At 38.3% G+C, this 23307-nt stretch overlaps 1 protein-coding gene across 1 annotated transcript in view; it reads right to left on the bottom strand.

The window, feature by feature from the left end:
* LOC145993289 (F-box only protein 32) overlaps positions 1-23307 on the bottom strand; it is a 249841-nt gene that overhangs the window by 11898 nt on the left and 214636 nt on the right. The window contains exon 8 of the mRNA XM_083129427.1: positions 18134-18396. Coding sequence (XP_082985553.1) covers positions 18134-18396 — 263 coding nt within the window. The remainder of the gene's footprint in view (positions 1-18133; positions 18397-23307) is intronic.

Below are 23307 nucleotides of genomic sequence, written 5' to 3'. Positions count from 1 at the left end.
TACATTTTTAAATTGTAGTTGTAGCGGTAGCGAAGCTACAAAATTCCTGTAGTTGTAGCGAAAATTTCGCTACAGCTACATTTTTCTCAGCATTTTGAGGTAATTTTTGAATGTGGCAACGGTGTCAAAAATAAATGACAATATTGCTTACTTTTGCAAGAGACTCAAAAAGACAAAGTCCATTACATGCAAATACAGATAATCTAGATTATAAATATCTTTATATCGCAGATTATAAATATCTGCGAAATTTATTTCATTAGCATCTGAATAATTCTAATATCCAGATAACTAACTGGCATATATGAATATATTCCGGCTAATAGCCATTTATTTTAGCTGCATCGCTATTTTGGGGAGAATCATGCCGCATTTGCTACACCGCCAGGAAAAAATGGCCCGTTTGTGCCACCCCTGGAACAAATCCTATGGATATCGATGGTGTAAAGACAGCAAAATATCGATAATTACTGTGTAAAACACAACATACAGTGCAAAAACAGGCGATCCATTTTCTACTAATCTGACAAAGCAATAGTGCCAGCAATCAATGGTTCAGTACGTTAACAGCATTGATCATTGCAAGTGTATAGGATCACACCGGCAAGAAATTATTGTTACAAGAACGATAGTGTTTCTGGAATTACAATTATTTTGGTCATAATGTTCGTTCGCAAATTTTAAAATTACAATATGTTTAGAACACTCGGGTTTACACATCAGTTTCCTCAATATATTTTATCATATTGTAAAAAGAACGTACAAGTTATTGACTTTCCTGCAGAAATGACATTTTTTTGTTAAATTACACAGTTTTCAAATTTATGTATTTTTCCTACTTTTGCGTCCCTTTTCTCTAACTTTTTCTAATCATGGCAATGATGATGCATTGTTTATTTAGTTATTTTCTTATCTAAGGCCGTTTTCTGCCACTTTTGGTTAATTGTGAGAATGAGAAAGAATGATGAATGATGAGCAGTGTGGGGAATGGAGGAGCAGGAGGATCCCATCTTTCCAACTAGGAGTCATTCCTAGTGTTTGTTTTGAGTCCACTTTATGCACAAATCAGCTGATCGAGACTAAAACGAACCACCATGTGCCCTCCACCGGGTATCGAACCTGGGGCGCTTTGAATACAAGGTGACAATTACTGTGTCTTCGGGGAAGCATTTCCAACAGAAAAACTTACGTAAAGCATTGCTCCATCTGTTTCTCATTTATACCACTAGAAGCATCACCCAGCTATCCTCAAGGATCGAGCAAATATCCACCATCCCCCAAATAACATTCTGTTTAAGTTAAGAAGATTAAATTGCTAAATATCACATTTTTATCTTATCCCCATTTTGTGCAACACGTTCTAGTTAATTTCGATACATGTGATATTCTTCCAATTAATTTTTTAAAAAAGTGTGTCACATAAATATTTTTCAAATGACAATAAGAACATCACGGATACATGTAAGACCTAGTTTTTTGAATTGATATGCCACTTACAAAGGTACTTTATTCTCAAACACTTTATTCAAAATATATAACTGAAGTAACACTGCTATAAAAATTACAGAATGAAGGGAATCATGGTAATAAATAACAGAATCTATTTTTCAGTACGTACAACTATCATACTAGGGCTTCTTTTGAATAGCCATATGATTGTATGAAGTTTTTAATACAGAAGTAGCGCAAAAGTAGCAAAGTAGCGAGTAGCGAACAGGAGTAGCGTAGCGAGCTACTTTTTGGTAAATGTAGTTGTAGCTGTAGCGAAGCTACATTTTGGAAGAGTAGCTGTAGTTGTAGCGAAGCTACTTATAAAATGTAGCGTTCTGATCACTGGTCACAACTATATATAGTATTTATATATAAACAGACAATTCAAGCTAAGATTCTTTTCCATCCTCTTTATCTTGCAATTTTCTTTAATTATCCACATTGATATTATTCTGTCCAAGGGATTCTTGTGTGTGTGCACGCTCACATGTATAAACAAATTGACTTTGTCCATTGTACTTCAATTCCAGAAGACGAGAGTGATGCTCTCAAAATTTTTGGAATTTTCTCCAAAACTAACTAACTTGCTTTTGTCAGTTAATCACAGGCCGAACGTTAAAAATGTACATAACTCATTTGAAAATTAACTCAGGACAGAGATTCTGTTCCTCCTGTATTAAGAGACATTATTCTTGTAGCTCCAGTGTGGTGAAATAATTCCTAGGTGTGGTTTTTTGCTAAGTTTTCTGGCATGGGTATGCTTGTTAGATGACACATTCAACGTTTCCTTTTCTTCATGTGGCATCATCTTTCTGATGTGTTTATAATCAGCCAGTGGAACTTTGCAACTTTTCTCTTGTGCAAACCTGCAAGTTAAGGTCTGGACCTTTGGTTTACGCCATCAAAGTTGATTTTGGAAAACTGCCATGATATTCAAAATACTGAAAAATTACCTATGCTTCGAATTTCTTGTAGAGCATTCACAAGATGATTGCGAATATCTAGACAACAGCGGAAGCAAATCACACAGATTAATGTGAATCCTCTAGAACCGTTTCTCAAACTTTTTCTCTCACTGTACCCTTTAGTCGTACTAAATGTCTAATGTACCCCCACCATAGGTTTTCTCTGGATAGTGGGTTCTGGGGATTTTTTTGGCTTCATGATTGGTGGAGTATTTTTGATATGTTGGAGGCGTGTACCTGCAATATAGCAAATTGGCATTCTGGAAACAAACAAACATTAGAATCCTGTGTTTATTATTTTATTGAGCATTCCTAAGTTTTCATTAGTTACAAAAATACAGGTGTTGCTCATTTTTATTTTTTGAGAAATGAGTTTTTTTTATATACAGCGTGAGGCACCGAAAAGTACCACCTGAAATAGCGAAGAAACCAGAAACAGTAGCGATGTGAGGTTTGCGGGAAACAATAATATCAAATGGGGCTCGTAAATCGGAGGTATGGGGTGGGTCGAAAAATATCGACAAATGGGGCATCTGGAGCAAAGTCATATTTTTTTAAATGGAACGATATACAATAACATGCATAATATAAAAGAGCACACGCAGAAAAACACAATGTCTTTGGTCTCATGCATCTACTGCACATAGGAACGAAGATATGGCCATGTGAAAATATGTAAACAAACTAACAAGTGGCCCACTTGACCGTCAGTACCATGGCATGTACAAGTATGAGATGTTGGAAGCCACTGGACAAGATGAAGACAGAACATGTTAAAGGAAGAAAAACTACAGTAGACATCGTCAGCACCATGTATTTGACAGTGTTACAGCATAATGAAAATGACCATGACAGTATGTCGAAGAACCACTGTGTAAGAAGCGAAAGCCTGTCAAAGTGTGTGTTCAAAGTGGTGGCCGTCAGCTGCGATACAGGCAACGAGGCGCCCACGCAAAGATCGTTGCACAGAATGTTGTTGGCACATCCCGGTAGACAATGTCCTTCAGCTTTCCCCACAGGAAAAAGTCTAACGGTGTCAAATCTGGGGAACGAGCCGGCCATTTGACAGGCCCTCCACGTCCAATCCAACGATTTGGAAATGTATTTTCCACACATGCTGTAGCGCGTCTTGCACTGTGAGCTGGGCACCTGTCATGTTGGTACCACATTTCTCTCCTTGTCTGAAGTGGTATGTCCTCCAATAGTACAGGCAGTTCATGTTGTAAAAACTGTATGTATCGGTCAGCATTCAGTGTCCCTTGTATAAAAAAAGGGCCAATGAGATGTTCACCCACTATACCACACCACACGTTCACACTCCATGGGCGCTGGCGTTCCACTTGGCGAAGCCAATGTGGATTTGTCACCGACCAATAGTGCATGTTCCTTAGGTTGACATTTCCATGATTGGTAAAAGTTGCCTCGTCAGTGAAGAGGATACGTGACAAATCGGGTGTGTCGTGTCGTAACATCCATGTGCAAAACCGAACACTGTCCACAAAATCATTCCCGTGAAGTTCCTGATGGAGGGAGATATGATATGGGTGAAACTTGTGTGTGTGCAGAATGCGCAATACACTTCGCTGACTCATCCCAGCATCCCTGGCAATTTGACGGGAGCTAATGTGTGGATTCACAGCAACAGCGGCTAGAACATTTGTTGCACCTGCCTCACCTGTAGTTGGCTTGTTCCGCACACGTGCTCGTGGTGTTACACGTCCGGTGTCTCTTAATTTACTAAATAACTTACCAAACAGATGTCGAGATGGCTGTCGTCTGTCCGGATATCTCTCTGCGTACACACGGTAGGCTTCTGAGGCATTCTTTCGTCATTCCCCATAAATCAGGATCATGTCCGCTTTTTCTATGTTTGTGAACACCATAATCTTCGCTCTTACCACTACGACTGCTTGCTATGAACTAACACGATCTCGTGGACCTGCTATCAAAACTTGCTCTGCGTAAAGGCAGTTCTGTCAGGCACCTGAGAAGTCTTACATGCCGTGGTACTGACGGTCAAGTTGGCCACTTGTTAGTTTGTTTACATATTTTCACATGGCCATATCTTCGTTCCTATGTGCAGTAGATGCATGATACCAACGGCGTTGTGTTTCTCCGAGTGTGCTCTTTTATATTATGCATGTTATTCTATATCGTTCCATTTAAAAAAATATGACTTTGCTCCAGATGCCCCATTTGTCGATATTTTTCGACCCACCCCATACCTCCGATTTACGAGCCCCATTTGATATTATTGTTTCCAGCAAACCTCACATCACTACTGTTTTTGGTTTCTGGTTTCTTCGCTATTTCAGGTGGTACTTTTAGGTGCCTCACGCGGTATATATATATACACAGGTTGTCATTTTAATGGCACCCATGGACCACGGAAACGTATAGAGGACATCAAAACAAACAACTTTTCTCAGTAACATTTTTCTCCTTGGTGCGTCGATTCGATGCTACACCCGTTCAAAAAAGACAGTTTTGCCGCCTGGATGCTGGCAACCCAACACAACATTTGATCGTATCTGTGAAGTCATATCCTGCAGCGAAACAGCGCACGGCAGTGTTGCAAGGAACACACAAATTTTGTGAAAAATGACAAACTACCAACCACATTATTAACTCTAAAACTAAGCGAGAAACACATCCAGTAGACCGAACATCGTAGCCTACCAGCCAGAAGATCAGCAGTCATCTAAGGAAAGGGGGAAGTGAAACAACGATATGAGAAATGGTAGAAAACTTATTCAAAATGAAGTGTCAATATCGGATATTGTCTCAGCCTACATGTCAAATATCAACAACAAATGTTATTGGACCTAGAGCTTACATGTGGCTGTTTACGCCCAACTACATGTCAATTATATTTGCAAATCTCGTTGCAACCACAGTAACAATCTAATGATGAATCAGTAGCGAATATTCTGCCCTGTTCACAGTTGCAAACTATTACACGTGTATCCAGTGCGTAGATAAACACAGTCGTCGGAGAGCTTGTTTTACTGCTACTTATATCCCTGTATTTTCAACAATTTTTGTCACTTGCCTCATAATGCCCTGAATATACATTATATTATGTGTTGCTTACCTTTTGAATCTTGAGTTCTTTCATTTCTATTTTGCCATCTGTTCAGTGTGTCGCAGACAACTAGTATCAGAAGGACGAAGTGGATAGACTAAATTGTAGATGCCAACTTGGTAACTAGATTTGCAAATATTTGTCATGTAAGCTGAGACAAAATTCGATATGACCACTTCCACTTGAATTCTATTTTCTACCATTTTTCGTATCATTTGTTTACTTCCTGTTAAGATACAGAATGTGTTTGCTCGTTTTGTTTTATGGTACATAATGTGGCTGATTGTAGCTATGTCATTTTTCACAGAATATGTGTTTGCCTGGCAACCCTGGAACGCATCGCTTCACGACAGGGTATGACGTCACAAATGCAATCAAATGTTGTGTGTGGTTGCCAGCATTCAGGTGGCAAAACGGGCTTTTTTAAACGACAGTGGCGCCGAAATGATGCACCAACGAGAAAAATGTTACTGAGAAAAATTGTTTATTTTGATGTCCTCTATACGAATCTGTAGTCAGTGGGCGCCATTAAAATGACACCCTGTATATTTCACCATAGGAAGCATCACTTCCCAATTCCGGTCTTTGCCTTTTAACTTGCCGGCTATTTAATGAGCCACTAATCCATCTAAACCCAATAACATGAAATAATGTTACATTCGTACACTCGTAATTTAATTGAAAGCTGTCATGGGCAAAACCACTCTCCAATAATGACTTTATTCAAACTTCTCGCTTATACATTAACTTCACAAATCTAACAATTCATATTTCCAGTTTGGTGCCAATAGGTATTATTGCCTGCATTATTGCATCATGTTTATAAACTTAACCAACAATATACCCAGTCGTACTTGTGACGATTTTACACTTTAACAAATGTTTGTGGGTTTTTTGAGATGGCAACTTTACTATGAGATTGCACACAATATATAGAGCCCCCTAAACAAGAAGCAACTGGCAGTTTAGTAAATATTGCTTTCTGCGAGTGAGTTTCCTCATTACGTTTTGATGGTGGCCTGGAATAACTTCATGGTGGGTGCAGTAAATGCAGTTTCAATATTGCGCAAGTGTTGTTTCATATATTTTAACATTGCAAATTGAATTTTTTTTAAAAAAATTAATTTCGAAGGAACACTGCTTTACATTAAGAGAGGTTATGGCATCTGGAATGCTTTGTTTGTTCTCAGAGAATGGTATTTCCAAAGTTTCCCATCTGGTGGCTCTTGTGGGTGTTTCTTGGCTTGTGTTGTCTACTGTGCTTTCTGCTGGTAGTTGTTTTGATTTCCATCTTCTGGTAGTTCTGGAGGGTGGTGACTGGCTGGTTATGTGCTACATTCCATTGTTTGGTGTGGCATGGTTCCTGTTCCTTACACAGGTGGAAGGGGAGGTTGTGCATTTATTCTTTGGGATTTTTTTGAAGTACATGATGCCAGGTTGGGTGTGCTCGTCTATTGTGTGAGTTTAACATTTGTTTCTGTTGGATGAGAGCATACCATATTTCACCGCATAATTGTCACCAATTTTATGTTGTTTTTTTTTGGTAGAAAAGTCAGGTGCAACCATAATTATTATTATTTTTACATAAAAGTGTCAGTATTGCTCGTACTTAAAATCAAACTGTCTTTGGTGTAATATTAGAATGCCCGGAATATTCGTGAATATACTTTGAAACTGAATAGTCCAAATCGACAGTCATAATTTCTTTCAAACATTTTTTTCACTTTGAAATAAAGTTAACACATATTTCTTATTGATTTGTGTATTAGCGAAATATTACACTTGACAAGGTTTACTATGGTGTTGCAAAGTACAGACTTACACAATTTAAACTTCTGTGTCTGAAGTTTGTGCCATATATCATTGGTTTCGTTATTTGACATCCTGATGTGACGATTATGCAGTTATAAACAAATTTTTGGACAAAAAAAAATAATAATACAAAAAAAGTGCTATGATTACGAGATGAAATAATCTCCATTAGGGAGCCAATTGGTGATTTATAGATGTGGAGGAGATTGAGTGGATAGTGGTATTGAGGTGTTGTGAGAGGCCTGATCTTGTAGGTGAAGTGTGGTAGGGCTCTTCCGATTTGAGATAGTATGGCACAATCCATTTGTGTTGTCTCTTCATGTGTGGTCAGAGAACTGGGCTTCAGCTTTTGTGCACCACATCAATAGCTAATGTTCAGTGAATCCATTTGCTAGTCCTATCATGTTCACTATTTCATCTTCGAGGTGATCTTCTACGGAGCTATGTGTGAAGGTCTTCTATAGAAATTCAGCCACACTCCAGCTTTCTGTTTTGAGGGGTGGTTGGTTTCTGCATTGATGTACTGAGTTTAGTTTCCCGTACACAGAAGTGATAAATTTGTCCTGATTGTGTCTGATGCTGAAGTTGAGAAAGCCTTTTTGAAAAAGGTAATTTTCTTCTCTCTCTATAGTGAATTTCATGGTGGGGTATTGTCGGTGTGTGTTCATGCACTCTTGTTGGGTTAGTAAGGATTTTTCTGCTTTGTGTAACATGGTGTTTGACAGTGGTGCAGATTGCTAGGCTTTCTGTTAAAAGAAAGCGTATTCAAATTGAAAATAGTTGAGAGTGAGGGAGGTGTGTAGGAGGGTGCAAATTTCTTTGGTTTGTAGTTTTGTTGCCGAGCCATGTTCTGGTGGAGTCTAGTGCAAGGTTGATTAGTATTGATGTGTACATGGTGACTATGTTGATGCTGGGTAGCTTTTGCAGGTGTTGGCTTTGATGAAGAGAGTCACGAGTTCCATTGCTTCAAGGCTGTATGGTAACTTGTCATTGCGGGCATCAAGTTTCTGGAAGGACTATTTTGTTAGGTGTGAATAGGGAGGTTAAAGCTGGCCACTGTAATTGTTAAGAGGGGTTCCTGGTTTCTTGGTAGTCATATACACATGGAAGGCAGGGGGTGGATATTTAATAATTTTTAAGAGGGCACAGTTTTCTATGGCTTGGTGTATGACTGAACTGCATTTTATTACAGGGTCCTGTTTTAGTTATAAAGACCAATACAGTGATAAAAGTCATGAAGAATGAAACTGGTGAATACAAAAAAAAAAAAAACGGTCAGATAAATTATTTAGCTGTACGGCTGACCTAGAAAAAAAAACTGCCCTCCTCAAAACAAATACTTTCCTCTTTGTAGTTCTTTATATGTTGTGCAGACCTTTGTGGAACCTTTCAGACATGAATGCAAACTTTCCCACCAAAATGACAAGGTGCAGTTCATGGGGAATGCTTTTTTAAAATAGCTGAAGGGACAAGTCTCACTTGTTGCTTCAGTGTGGAACTCCATACCACCCCCACAAGGGGACTAAGTTTTTATAAGAGGACTTGAGTTGCTAAACTATTTCCGCGAAACTTACATACTTCTAAATGTTCTATTAATTTCGGTGGCCTCTGCTTATGCTTCACATCTGGGTTGACTTCCGGTTCCTGTTGTTTCCTCGCTTACCGCTAGGAGCACTGGTGTAGCCAGTTTGTCTGCTGCGCATTATAGGTTTGACTTCTTGCAAAAGCAGGAGCCAAACATGATGTGCCTGACCACCGTCTATATTCAGATCATGTGGAAAGTGCATAATTGCGTGCGTCTCTGATTTTTGTGTCAATCAGTGTGTGCACTGTATGCCTGACACTGTATCTGCCAATGTAATGCGAGTTGCACTCACACTGGGCTTCATACACTCCCGTGTTGTCAAGTGGTGAATGGAAAGAAAGCTCTGTTGTGTTTGTTTATTTTGTTCACTGGTTTGTGCACGAGTTTGATGTCATATTGTTTCAGCATCTTGGATGTTGTCTGGTGGTAAGGGAAGGCAATCCATTTTGTTTTATTGTTTGTGGCTGGGTGGTGTTTGTTAGGTTGTCGCACCTGCATTTCAGCTATGCTACACCATGTAGAAAGTTGATGTACTGCGTACCGATTCTGGAGTCTTATGTCTGTAACCATGGTAACTTCTTCCTTCAGATCCTCTTTACTTGTGCAGTGCGAGAAAGCTCTTCAGTTGAAGGTAAGCCATACATTAGCTTTATGTTTGGGTGGGTGATTAGAGAGGGGAATGGCTTGGTTTTCCCATTCTATTGTGAATTTCAGCCTGGGGTGAATGCTGCTAAGTTTTTTCATAAGTAGATCTATTCATCCTTTTTTTAAACTACAATGGTGTCATCTGCATATCTGCCATATATTCATATCTGCCATATATTATGTACCACAGTTCTGGTGAGTGAAGGATATCCTTTTCGGTTAGGTGCATCACAATATTGGACAGGATATTGCCCATGGCTAATCCTTCAGTTTGTATCAAGTATTTGTCTTCAAACTGAAAATAGTTGTGCCTGAGGCAGATTTCTAATAACTTGGATACTTCAGACACTTCCACTGGTGAGACCTTATTGGTAGCAAGCCATCTTTCAACCGAGGTGAGGGCTAGGTCAGAATCAATATAGATCCATCAACGATATACAACAGCACTTAACGGATGCAAAAAAATCCGAACCCACTACTAGCGAAGCACCTCAAGTTTAACAAACAAAGGATCCAAAAATTTTGTCAGGCATACAGTGCACACACTGATTGACACAAAAATCAGAGACGCATGCAATTATGCACTTTCCACACGATCTGAATATCGACAGTGGTAAGGCAAATCATGTTTGGCTCCCGCTTTTGCAACAACTCAAACCTATAATGCACAGCAGATGAACTGGAAACAACAGGAACCGGAAGTCAACCCAGAGGCCAAGCATAAGAGTTTACAAGTGGATGGTGGCAGAGAACATTTACAAGTACTGCCACCAAAATTAATAGAACATTTACAAGTAACTTTCGCGAAAATAATTTAGTAACTCACTTAAGTCTTCTTATTATCAACACAGTTTTTTATTCCCCCTTCTGATACATTTACTTCTGTATATTGATATCACTATTGCATCTTCCATTCCCCAAAATATGAATTCTGAACATTTGTTCATGAAGGAGCTTATGGAGTACAAGCGTAAATTGTTGATACATTTTGGATGCTTTCAGGATCTGTGTTATGTACCAAATTGCTGGTATGACTTACAAAAAAAGAAACGTTATTTACAATTCTCAGCTGTGATATCTGAATGCACACATGTAAGCAACAAAGAAGCAGACGCATATCAGTGATACCGCCTCCCCTCCACCTGATGGACACATGATACAATAGATGGAGGGGGAAAAAAACAGGACCCTTACCAACAAACTACACTACATAGGAGGAAAATGGCACAGTTGTAGTGTAAATAACCTGGTCAGTGGACAACTGGACAGCATTGTGAACTTAACAAATCTCAGAATCCCCACAAGCTTTCGAGAATCTCCTTGCCCAGACCAATGAACCTCCTGCCCTGTATCTCATCTGGGCAGCAGAGAAGGCTGCTTGCTATGCACCCAGTTCACACACAAAAAGGAAATATTTGTTCATAAAATCTGATTGAAACGGATCAGCAAAATTAATGCCTATAAAACCATCAACGAAGATTCCATGGACAAGTACAAGTGGATAATGAAGAGAACAGTTCGAAGCAGTGCAATCCTCAATCAACAAGACTGAACTGCTCCTCAACACCACCCCACATCCCAAAAATGCACAAGCTGGAAATTCCATTGTATGTTTCAACCAACCAAGGATTGGTAAACCTAGTGATATGGGTCAAAAATCAAATTTCAGCATGCAACCACAAACTAACCTACATTGTGCAAGCTAACAATGCCAACTCGCTAATGTTGACATAGTGGACAAGAATTTCATTCCAATAGACTTAGCTCTCACCTCAGAAAAAAATTAAACTATCAATAAAATCTCGCCAATGGAAGTAGCAAGTCAATCCAAGTTGCTTGGAATCTGCATAGGCACAACTATTTACAATTCGAAGGATTAGCAATGGATAATTAACCCTCTTTCAGCACACATTGCTAATAATGTTTTGCACTTGGCTGAGAAGGACATCCTCCATGCATCAGAACTTCAATGCATAAGACACAGGAGATACGTTGACGACAGCATCGTCACATACAAAAACAACAAGGAAATAGGCCTACTTATGGAGAAACTAGGCAGCATCAATATTTTAGAGCTACGATCAAAAGAAGGGGCAAGAATTCCCCCCCCCCCCACAGTATACGGGAAAACCAGAGGCAGGGAATCAGTACATTCACACTCTCTCCAATCATCCACCGAAACAAAAAAAACTAATGTGTGGCTTAATTTTTACAGAAGAGCTTTCTCCTACTGCATAGGTGAAGAAGATCTAAGGAAAAGTTACCAGAATCACACACAGAACTAAAGAATCACTACACAGCTCATCAATGGTCAACTTGATTTCACATCCAGACAACCAGCAATAAAATGAAATGGACTGCCTTCCCTTATCACCGTACCACGCCCAAACACCTTCTCAAGACTCTGAGCCTGTTTGTTTGATATCAAACTAGCACACAAACCAGTGAACAAAATAGCCAGTGCACTCAACAAGCACAAAAGATATTCCCTTGTGCCCCCAGACAACCTAGGATTTTATGATGGCCAATGTGAGTGCAATTCCCATTGCATTGGCAGATCCATTAGAGCCATCACTGAACGTATACAACAGCACTTGACAGATGCCCAAAAATCCAGCCAACCATCAGGCTAACCAAACACCTCACGGTCAAAAATGTTTCAGCCACATACATACATCACACCAAGATCAAAGTGATGCAGGAGTTGAACACAGAGCAGACAGATGCATCACGTTTGGATCCCAGTGATGAAAACTACACCAATGCTCCTATTGGTAGCCAGGGAGATGACATGAACCAGCAGTGAACAAGTTCTCAGGCAGCAAACCACGAAAATTAATGGAACTGTTAGTACAAGTTTCACGGGAAAAGGTAGTAATTTACTTCCATATATTATATTACAGTGTCTTTCATTCCCCAAAATATGTATAATGTTATGTGCGTTTCTATTATAGGTGACATGTATATGTGAACTAGAATTGCAGCTGACTATGAGGTTTGAGATCAGTGACAAAAGAAGCAAGATGGCAGAAGCCTGAATCCATGCAAAACTGAATGTTTTGTGAAGGATGGGAAGATCTTTAATCTCTAAGGATGGATACAATATTGGCACATGTAACGAGATTGTTTTTAGCAGTCGAAATAAATCTTTGTTCACTAATCAACATAGTAGTTGATTTTTTTTTAAAAAAAATGCTCCTAATGGCAATATTCTGTGTCTAGAATCCAACATTATATGTTTAGCTTAAAACTTACCATATTAACCTCATAGTATTGTAATGCAAGTTACATCATATTGTACAAATAACATTAATAAGAACTTCTACTTTCAGTGGCTATATGGTTTGCTCAGTTAAAATATGAAGCAGGTTTGTTCCCAAGCTGCACTAAATAACATGCCAGGAAACATGTCATTACTCCATGTCAAAAACATAACATTTCACATTTTTCTGTCGCTGCTCAATCTACTTAGATATTATATATAACTGAAAATATACAGGGTTGGCCAAAAAAAAATGCTTTTTATGTTGGTGCACTATAAATAGTATTGGATAGTGAACTTTTGGCCCATGGTGTACAACTGCAATGTCACATGGGGCCAGAACCTTTAGTTCCAGAACCTAACTTGACTGAAGTTAAAGATGCTATTAAAAGGCTAAAGAATAACAAAGCACCTGGCATTGATTTAATACCAGCCGAGTTAATTAAATATGGTGGAAATTCGTTAATATGTCAAATTCATAAATTAATTTGTTTAATATGGAATAAAGAAGAAATGCCTGAACAGTGGAAAGAATCCATAATTGTTCCTGTGTTCAAAAAAGGTGATAAAATGAACTGCAATAATTACCGTGGAATTTCTCTACTCTCAACAACATATAAAATATTATGTAACATTATTTTAACAAGACTAACCCCATATGCTAATGAAATTATAGGTGATTATCAATGTGGATTTAAATGTAACAGATCAACTACAGATCAAATTTTTCACATCAGACACACACTTGAGAAAAAGTGGGAATATAATCAAAATGTCCCATCAGCTATTCATTGATTTCAAAAAAGCATATGATTCGGTCAAAAGAGATAAGTTATATAATATATTAGTAGAGTTTGGAATACCTAAGAAGCTTGTTAGTATGATAAAAGTATGCACCAGTGAAACAAAGTAAAATTCGTGTGGGTATTAATGTGTCTGACAAATTTACAATTCATGATGGGTTAAAACGTCTCATATTATTCTTTAATTTTGCCTTAGTTTCTTTTACCTTCCTAACAGAATATTCTAACGAAGGACTAAAATTAAATGGTATGACTCAGTTGTTAGCATATGCAGATGATGTAGACTTATTAGGGGATGATATAAATACAATTAAGAATAATGCTAAAATATTTTTCAAAATTGCTAAAGAGATAGGTTTGGAAGTTAACAAAGAGAAAACTAAATATATGCTTACAGGCCGAAACCAAGTGTTAGGTAATAATCAAAATCTAATTATTGATAACTCGTTTGAACCAGTTTCCAAATTCAAATACTTAGGAGTAATATTAACAAATGAAAATTATATTAAAGAGGAAATAAAAAGTAGGCTTAATTCAGGAAATGCATGTTACTTCTCTCTTCATAAACTTTTGTCTTCTCTTTTAATATCTAAGAAACTAAAAGTTAAAATATACAAAACAGTAATTTTGCCTGTAGTATTATATGGGTGTGAAACCTGGTCCCTTACATTGAAAGAGGAACACAAATTTAGAGTATTTGAAAATAAGATCCTTAGGAAAATATTTGGACCTAAAAGGGATGAAGAGACAGGTGAGTGGAGAAGGTTACATAATTTGTATTCATGTCCAGATATTATTAGAATAATTAAATCAAGAAGACTTAGGTGGGCAGGCCATGAATGGGAGAGGAAAGTGGAGTTCACAGGATTCTTGTTGGGAAACTTGATGGTAAGAGACCTATAGGAAGGCGAAGATGGAGGGACAACGTTGAAATGGACCTAAAGGAAATCGGTAGAGATGGAAAAGAGTATATAGGGGCTATCCACGAGTAAACAAAAACATATCGAACGGCACAATCGATTGTGGAACTGTAGCACAACAACTTCCGGTTCACGGTGGCCGGGTAATTCAAGCACGTATTTGTGGCTTTTCTTCTCGTCTTGTATATCGGATGAAATTTATCATATAAAAGCACTTGACGACGAGGAGGAGAAGAAGAGATATCTGGGCAAAGTAGGTTCCTTGCAATTACATAGACAAAATTTTAAGCCCTTAGCAAACGAATCACCCCATACATATAATATGGAATGTATTCCCACTGGGATCAAATCTGGGAATCCCTTAAAACACAGGGATTTACTTTAGTATCAGTTGGGGTGTTCGAGACAGTGTTGCTACTTAAAAACGATGGTAAAGAGTAGGGCTGAACCAATACTGATGCAGATGGATCAGTTGTAATTTATTAGCCGATACTTTTCCAGAATTTAGTCTTTCATGAGCTCTGCTAAAATGTTACGCGAATTCGAAGTTTTCTTCTATTTTGTACCAGTTTTGTGTGAAAAAACTGAATTTTGTGATAACATGTAACTTAATATTATAGTGGTAGCGTCCTCGTCTTGTAATCAAGGAGTCCTGGGTTCAATATCCGGTGGAGCAGTGGCGCAGGAATGGGGGGGAGGTACAGGGGTACTTTGTACCCCCCTAAATTTTTGAAGGGGGTACTGTACCCCCCCCCCATGGTAATTTGACAGCAGACTCAAGGTGCTACTGTTAAAAGAACCTATTTTCAGTTCGCCCAATAGAAAAGTGTATATTGTTTATAACTTATAAACATTATCTTCCTTTTCCTTACCACAGAAACTCAAACCATTCTAAACTTTTTCTACTACATTTTTTTTGTACTACACAGGGGAGGGGGTACACTTTTCTAAAAAAATGGTCAAGTCGATTCGAAGATAAGATACAAATCTTCATCAGAAGAGTATATGACTGATCACATTTCCTTTTGAATATTTAAAATTGAATTTTTCAAAACGAAATACTTACACGAACAAGACGAGACACTACAGACCAACTTGGTTGGGGGTACTTAAACTTATATATTAAGAGATTTTGAAGTCCCGATTAGCCTATCTGAGCATGAAGTGAATCTAGAATAAGTTTTAATAACTTCAGAGTGGAAAGTGAAACAAAAATAAACACAAACAAGAACGAGACTGACCTCGCCACACCGGAGACGAGATGAGGTTGTGGCAATTCTCGACTCATCGCATCGCGATGTCATTCCTAGGTGAAATGAAATTTTTCCTAGACATTAAACACAGTGCAATTTGCGATATTATCAGAGGAGGGGGGAATTATTTTTACCTATGTATTAGGTATACTTATAATTGGACATTAATTGCTTAAAATCTAATTTTGATATCTAATGCAACACAAACAATGCCATTTTAAGTTAAACCCTCAGGTCAATCTGTAAGAAAATTACATTAGTCAGATGAATGTACGAGATAAATTAGACTCACTGCAGGTACTATTGGTAGATTTTGGATTGGATTCACAAGGTCTTTGAATGAGATGGGAATGTTTGATTGATTTATTTGGTTTATTTTACTTTGCATTTCTGCCACTTTTGGCTAATCGCAAAGATGAGGATGGGTGATGATATCATGAAATTGATGATCACTAACTTGCCCAACCTGGGACCTCTGGCATCAAAGCCAGTGCCGGATCTACAAATCTTAGGCCCCCCGCAAAATATTGCCAAAGGGGCCCGCCTCTACCTACCTACCTACCTTTACACACACACTCACACACACACACACACACACACACACACACACACACACACACACACACACACACACACACATACACATATATATATACATACATTGGTGTGTTCCAAGTAGACGCTCACCATATTGAATTCAACTCATTTTTTAAAAAAAAATGGAAAGTGAGGTGATGTGGTATATACGAGTATTTTACACTGTTTTCTCAGACCTGGAAAATGTTACATTTGTTACAATCATGCAGTCGTAAGTTGTTCCTGATTCAAGATAGTTTGAAGAAACCTTCACCTCTGCATTGCTAGTGAAATTCTATCCTGATTTGATTCTGTCTGACTGCCACACAGAAAACCTGGGTGGGTGTCTTAAGATCGTAATTTTTCCGGCTTTGTCCCAGCATAAAGCGGCTCTAGGGCCCACCCAGCCTTAAATCAAATGGTACCTGGGGGATAAACGTGGCCGCAGCATGGTGCTGATCACATCACCTCCAAGATGGCAGACAACAAAAATATGTGGAGCCCTACCCCGTGCCTTCATGTCACGGTACTACGGAGATGCACAGCACAGGGAACTTTACCTTTACCTGTATATATTGTATTCATTTCTATACCCCTGAGTAAAAAAGGTAAAAAAAAAAAAAGGTAAAGTGCTCCCCTGTGCATAGCACCATGCCATGAAGGCGTATAGGGGGTGTGGGGGTAACGCCCCACACTTTCTTGATCCGGTCGTGAGTGGGGGTGATGTGATCAGCATCACGCCCCTGACCGCCTTTACCCCCCAGGGTTTCCCCCAGGTACCCATGTTATTCGACGCTGGGTGGGCGCCGGGGCCGCTTCCATCGTTAGAAAAGTTCCCGGATTTGAACCGGCCAGGGATCAAACCCGGGACCTTTAGCATGGTAGTCAGATGCGTTACCGACTGAGCCACCGTGGCCACATTTGAGTTTATTTTTTACATACACATATACAAACCCTATACTATGTCAATGGCTTAGGGCCCCTAAATGCTTACTTGTCTCCGCCAGGGCAGTTGTTTTTATGCAAATCTTGGCGATCATAACTATACGTAAGCTAGATAACTTACATATTTAATTAATATTTTAATTTAATTAAATATAATTATTTATTATTATTATTGTTATTATTATTGCAACACTTAGTTGTACCCCCGAAATGTATTTCTAGGTGCAGTAGTATGTGTGTTTATATATATATGGGAGGCTGAATTTTGTACCCCCCCCCCAAATGAAAAAAAACCTTCCTGCGCCACTGCGGTGGAGGCACATTTCACATTGGTTCGGATCTCACTTTAAACTGTAGATCCAGTTCCGATTAGCCTATTTGTGCATAGAGTTGACTTAAAACAATAATTCAGTTCAAACAATTCATATTCTCATGTAATTCTTGAATATTTTAAAACAAAATCATGGTAAATTGATGCACATAATTAAAGTGGAATTATTATTATTATTATTTTGAACAACTTTAAATTATTACAATTTTCAAGCATCGGTATCGGTGGGAATCGGTGCGAGTATTGGTATCGGTTCAGCCCTAGTAAAGAGTTTATCTGCAGAGGAATGTCTAATCCAAGAACAAACTGAAACACCTGCTTGTATCCAACCTCACACTCCTGATATAAATAAAATAATGAAATGCCCTGTTACACCCTGTAACAAATCATGGTATCAATCCAATTTATTAAAAATTCTGTGTTACTATATAATAAATAAAATAAAACTAATAACACATACCTCCTAAGTTTATGATAGATCTGCTGCCAGTCCTTCTTGTCGTTTAGCTCCGGTTCCCTGTTGAGTACGAAATTAATCTGCTGATCCGAGAAATGAAATTGGCAGAGTTCCCTCCAGATTCTCTGTTCATCTACCAGGCGCTGCATCACGCTGTATGCTTTGCTGCTGTTCTCCAGATCTTTATGGTCTGCTAGTCGTAATAATACTTCGCGTATGCATTCTTCAGGCAGATTCTGTAGCTTTGGAAACACCTCATCTCCAGGCTAGAATGTAAGAAGCAATTACGGTATGTCACCTTCAGAACAAAGACTACGATAAATAGTAACTTTGAAATGAGAGTTATCAAGAAATAGCATAAATTTGACGTATTCACAGTCCTCTGAGTGTGTATATAACATGACAAACATAAGTAAACATATTATACAATATGTTCATAAAATCACGGTGGGGTTTCACATAATAAACCACAAGATTTACACTGCATTAAGAGTTTCCGAAGTTTGGAGAAGGTTTGGGATGCTGTGACATGATGAAATCTGTATTTTACTAGATGTGTCATTTCCATGGCATGGAAGGGGTGGATGGATAGGAACGCTTGGAGACCACAATCGCCAGATCTCACCCCTTTAGACTTTTACTTCTGGGGCTAAAATGTGTACAATGTTCGAGTCAACGACTTTGAGCACTTGAAAGCAAGAAATGGAGTACAGTGCAACAAACGGAAGCCACAACAAATTGCATAAAAAAAAAAGTAAGACTGAATATCAAGGGTTTAGAGGGAGGGGGGGACAGGTACGACAACAATCGTACGACAGAAAATTGACTTACCTGTTTTTCCCCCTGACCTTTCATATATCTTTCACTTGTTTTGTGTTTGCCTTTGTCCAGGAGCTTCTGCAGTTATAAAATGTAGCTGCTTTCGTCCAATGACTGGGGTCAACAAAGAGTCAATCTCCCACTTGAGTAGGTGTGTGGGGCATTATCATAGCTAACTATATGTGCACCCTGGATGCAGCAAATCAAGCTCTCACTTGGAACAGTATGTTGTAAATGCAGTTAGTGCTCAGTTGTATCGGTGAGGACAGTTAAGAGTGCACTCAAGCTTTTTTTTTTTGTCAAGAGTAAATTTAAGTTTGGCTAATGAAGCACATACATTCTACCCAGTAGGGACCAGCAGAGAAAATTTGCAGACAGATAAATGGGGACAGGGCTAACCTGCCGTGGTATGGGTCTGGATTTTTTATTTTTTATAATGGCACATACCAAGGGAGAAAATTTGCCTTTTTTGGAAATCATGCATGCTAATCTGCAGCAGGCTAGTGCTATGCTAAATAGTGTGCCTGTAGTCAAATTATGTTTTACCTGTTACCACGGGACTGGATTAACGTGTATATACAAGGAGAAGGGAGGCGTGTAAATAAACTACATTGGCTAATGTTTCTATTTTTAATTATTCAAGACTACATTTTGAGAGAGCACCTCTTCTCTCATCTTCATATGAAGAAATTTATTTTTGCTGGTGGTGGAAATCAAACCTGTACTTTACTCCAAATCCCCACCCCCTGTAATTCTGTACCACATTTAAGTTACTATTTGTCATTGCAATTAGCAAAATGTAACAAAAAGCAATGTAAGAATACAAATACATATGACACCACCATTATTTGTTTTTTGCTGAGTGCACTTACTTACCCCATAAATAAATACAAATATTTTTGGGTAGTTCTGTACATTTTATTTACACATGTGCCATATTGGCTTCAAGAAATTAATTGAGTTAAGTCCACTTTATGCACAGATACGCTAATCAGGAGTGGATCCACAGTATCAAACGTGGTACCTCTTGATTACAAGGCCACACAATTATCACTATGCCATCAGGGAGGACCATATTAAATTAATTGTCACGAATATTACTATTTATAGTTTGTTAAAACTTCACTGAAATATTTATTTTCCTGTAGTTTACGGTTATTACAAGCATAAGAAAACAGTTTTTCTTTGTGACGTTTCAGGAGAACACACGCTCCTTTCATCAGACATTTATTTTCATTTTGACTAAATATACATCAAGAGACTTTGTGAACACAATGATGAATTTGAATTACCTGATGATATTTGTGATTCATAATTTTAAAAAAAATCTGAAATAAAAATAAAACAGACTGCTTTTTTCACTGTTAAGTTGCTATATTACAACAATGTAACATTGACAACATCCATTATATAATGGATTCTTTTTGTTTAAAAAATTACTAATCATTGTTACAACTGTATATTTAGTCAAAATGAAAATAAATGTCTGATGAAAGGAGCGTGTGTTCTCCTGAAACGTCGCAAAGAAAAACGGTTTTCTTATGCTTGTAATAACCGTAAACTACAGGAAAATAATTCTATAATGCAAGCAATGCGTACATACCAGAAAAACTATTATTCACTGAAATATACTAGCATATACCTAGGTAGATACTCTGCCACAAACTGTTTTTTTTTTGGGGGGGGGTTGGAACACTATTTATGAAGTACGTGTAATTATATTCCCTTTGAATGATAATACAAACATTACAGTGTTCAGAAGAAAAATACTACCTGCACGTTGTCAAGATAAGAAGCTGTGTGGAAAGAAATATTGTTACTCCATGAAAACATTGAAAAAATTATCAATGTACAGTCAGAAGAAAATTACCATTGTTGCAGAATCTTTAAAACAAGCTTCATTTTATTTTTATTTTATTTTATTTTTTTTTTTTTAGCAGACAGAGCAGATCATTTTGTAAACTCCTCTCCTAACAGCAGCAATATTCTGTTCACAACATACCAGACCACAGTAACCCACAATAATGCCTATCTTACATGAATCTTAATTCAGTCCTGAATTGCAGATGGAATTTGTTTACGTTTCCATCGTAATTTCATAATGCTTCCTGACATTGCAATATCTCTATTGACAAATTTAAATAATAGGTGGGAAAATATAATTTTGTCATGAACAAATAAATGAGAAATGAAATATGTACCTAGTCTGGCCATAAATACTGTTACAAACTTTTGGCTTGGACTGTACATCCGGTAGTTACGCTCATGAACCATGCTTGTGCTGAAGTTCACTCCTGACCATTGTGTGTTCAGCTGTGAAAGAGCAAGCATGTATCTTGTGCTTAGCATGGAGTGGGGCGAATATGAAAACAGAGTAGCTGTATTTGCTCTGCACATGATTGGGAAGTCACTCACTGAGATTTTCCAGCCCCTAAAAATCCCGGAGATCAGCAAAAGGTTTGTGTATCAGACAATCAAGAGATTCACTGATACTGGTAGCATGAAAGATCGCCCAAGAGTTGGTTGACTTCACACCATATGAACAGCTGCAGCTGTTAAAGCAGTGATGGCTCACCGAAATCCCATCCAGAAGCAAGTGATAATGGCACAGGAGCTGAACATTTCACAACAATCAACGTTCAGGGTACTTAATGAAGACCTTGGAATTGGAGCTTACCGGTGGAGTACTGGAAATTTCCTGACGACACAAGTGAAAAAGCAGAGGGAACTGGAATCGAGACGGCTCCTACAGCGGTACGTTGCCTATGGGCATTGCAGGACTCTCTTCACTGATAAGAAATTGTTCACCAGTGAATAAAGTTTAAACCGCCAAAATGAAAGGGTGTATGCTTCAAACTCTTGAGAAGAGTTCCCAAAAATCAGAGATGCCACCAGCCCTCCTCAGTCATGGTTTGGTGCAGGGTGAGCTATGAGAGTGCCAACAGGCCTCATGTTTGAGAAAAGGGCTTAAAAGCTGTGCGAAAGTGTATGTGGAAAGTGTCCTGGACCCTCTGGTGACACTGCTGAACCAAACAATGTTTCACAATGAATCCTGGATGTTCAAGAAATATTCTGCCCCAGCTCATAAGGCAAGGATGACGCGAAGGTCACTGGAGACCAGTGTACTCGATTTCATCTCCACTTTTGATTGGCCATCTGGTAGCCATGATCTCAGTACCTTGGACTACAAACTGTGCCCAGAGCTAGAGGGGACTCCTTGATAGCAGCAGGGGCAGACTTTCCCATCAAGACCATCCGTGCCTGGCCAGGGAGACTTCGAGCCTGATTGGTGCTATTTGTGTGTAATATATGTAACATACTAAAAGAACATTTAAAAATCTGAAACAGTATTCAATTTATTCACAAAATAGTGTGTAACAGTATTTATGGCCAGACTAAGTACTTTTGAAAACGTAACAGAGTTAATTCTTCACTGTTAAGGTGTGTGCGGAATATTTTTAATTTCAAGTCAATTGCCATTCTAGTATCAAATGGTATCTGCAATGGTACACTCCTGTTCAGATAAAGTGGCATACTATAAATGTCCAACCTTACAAAATGTGCCACTTTATGTGAACAGGAGTGTACAATGATAAAGGCCTCTCTGGTAATATATTCTTTCTTTGCCTTCTTACAGTTGGATTTGCTTTGCACTGAAAACAAGTCACATAAACTTCGCATTAATATTCACATTTACATAACTTTGTTGTAAACACATTTGATGAAGGGATTCTCTTCAAGAAATAGAGCTAATATCACTTTCACCTTCATACGTTGGGGTGCAGTAGAGTCTATCTGGTTGATGTGTGTTTTGTGAAATCAGGAAAAGTCATTTTAGAAAAAGCAAGACCACAGAAAACCAAGACAACGCACAGGACAGAGAGAGAGAGATGGCCCTCCTCACAGAACACTGAGAACCATCCTGGAAATATCAGCCACATCTTTCCATTGAGACTCCACAAAACACTGCAGCATTGCTGACAGCACCCATGGGAAAGTGGAAAACTTTGAATGGCTTATGAATGTTATGTTTTATGTGAACATATGTTGCTTTTTTAGCTCGCAGAGATGCATTCAAGCAAAGTAATGAGTGTTTTATTTTTTTATTTCGTGCTGATATGTGTTAAGCTGTTGTTTCTTTTCACGCTCTGATATTCTGCTAACCTACGTTACAGTTATTATTTGTTAATAATAATATTAGTTACTTCAGCTCATAACACTGCTTATGTAAGTTAGGAAGGTCAAGTTTGATGTTCTTAACATCTCTTCTTCTCTACATGTGGGCCATAGGTGAGTAAAAAGTGACATCCTGTTGTGTGGCTTGAATTCTGTGTTGCAATGTTTCCGCTTCAGGTGCA

This window comes from Lepisma saccharinum, chromosome 1 (assembly GCF_977018435.1).
Source record: "Lepisma saccharinum chromosome 1, izLepSacc3.1, whole genome shotgun sequence".
Taxonomy (NCBI): Eukaryota; Metazoa; Arthropoda; class Insecta; order Zygentoma; family Lepismatidae; genus Lepisma; species Lepisma saccharinum.
This window is presented reverse-complemented; position numbering and strand designations above follow the sequence as displayed.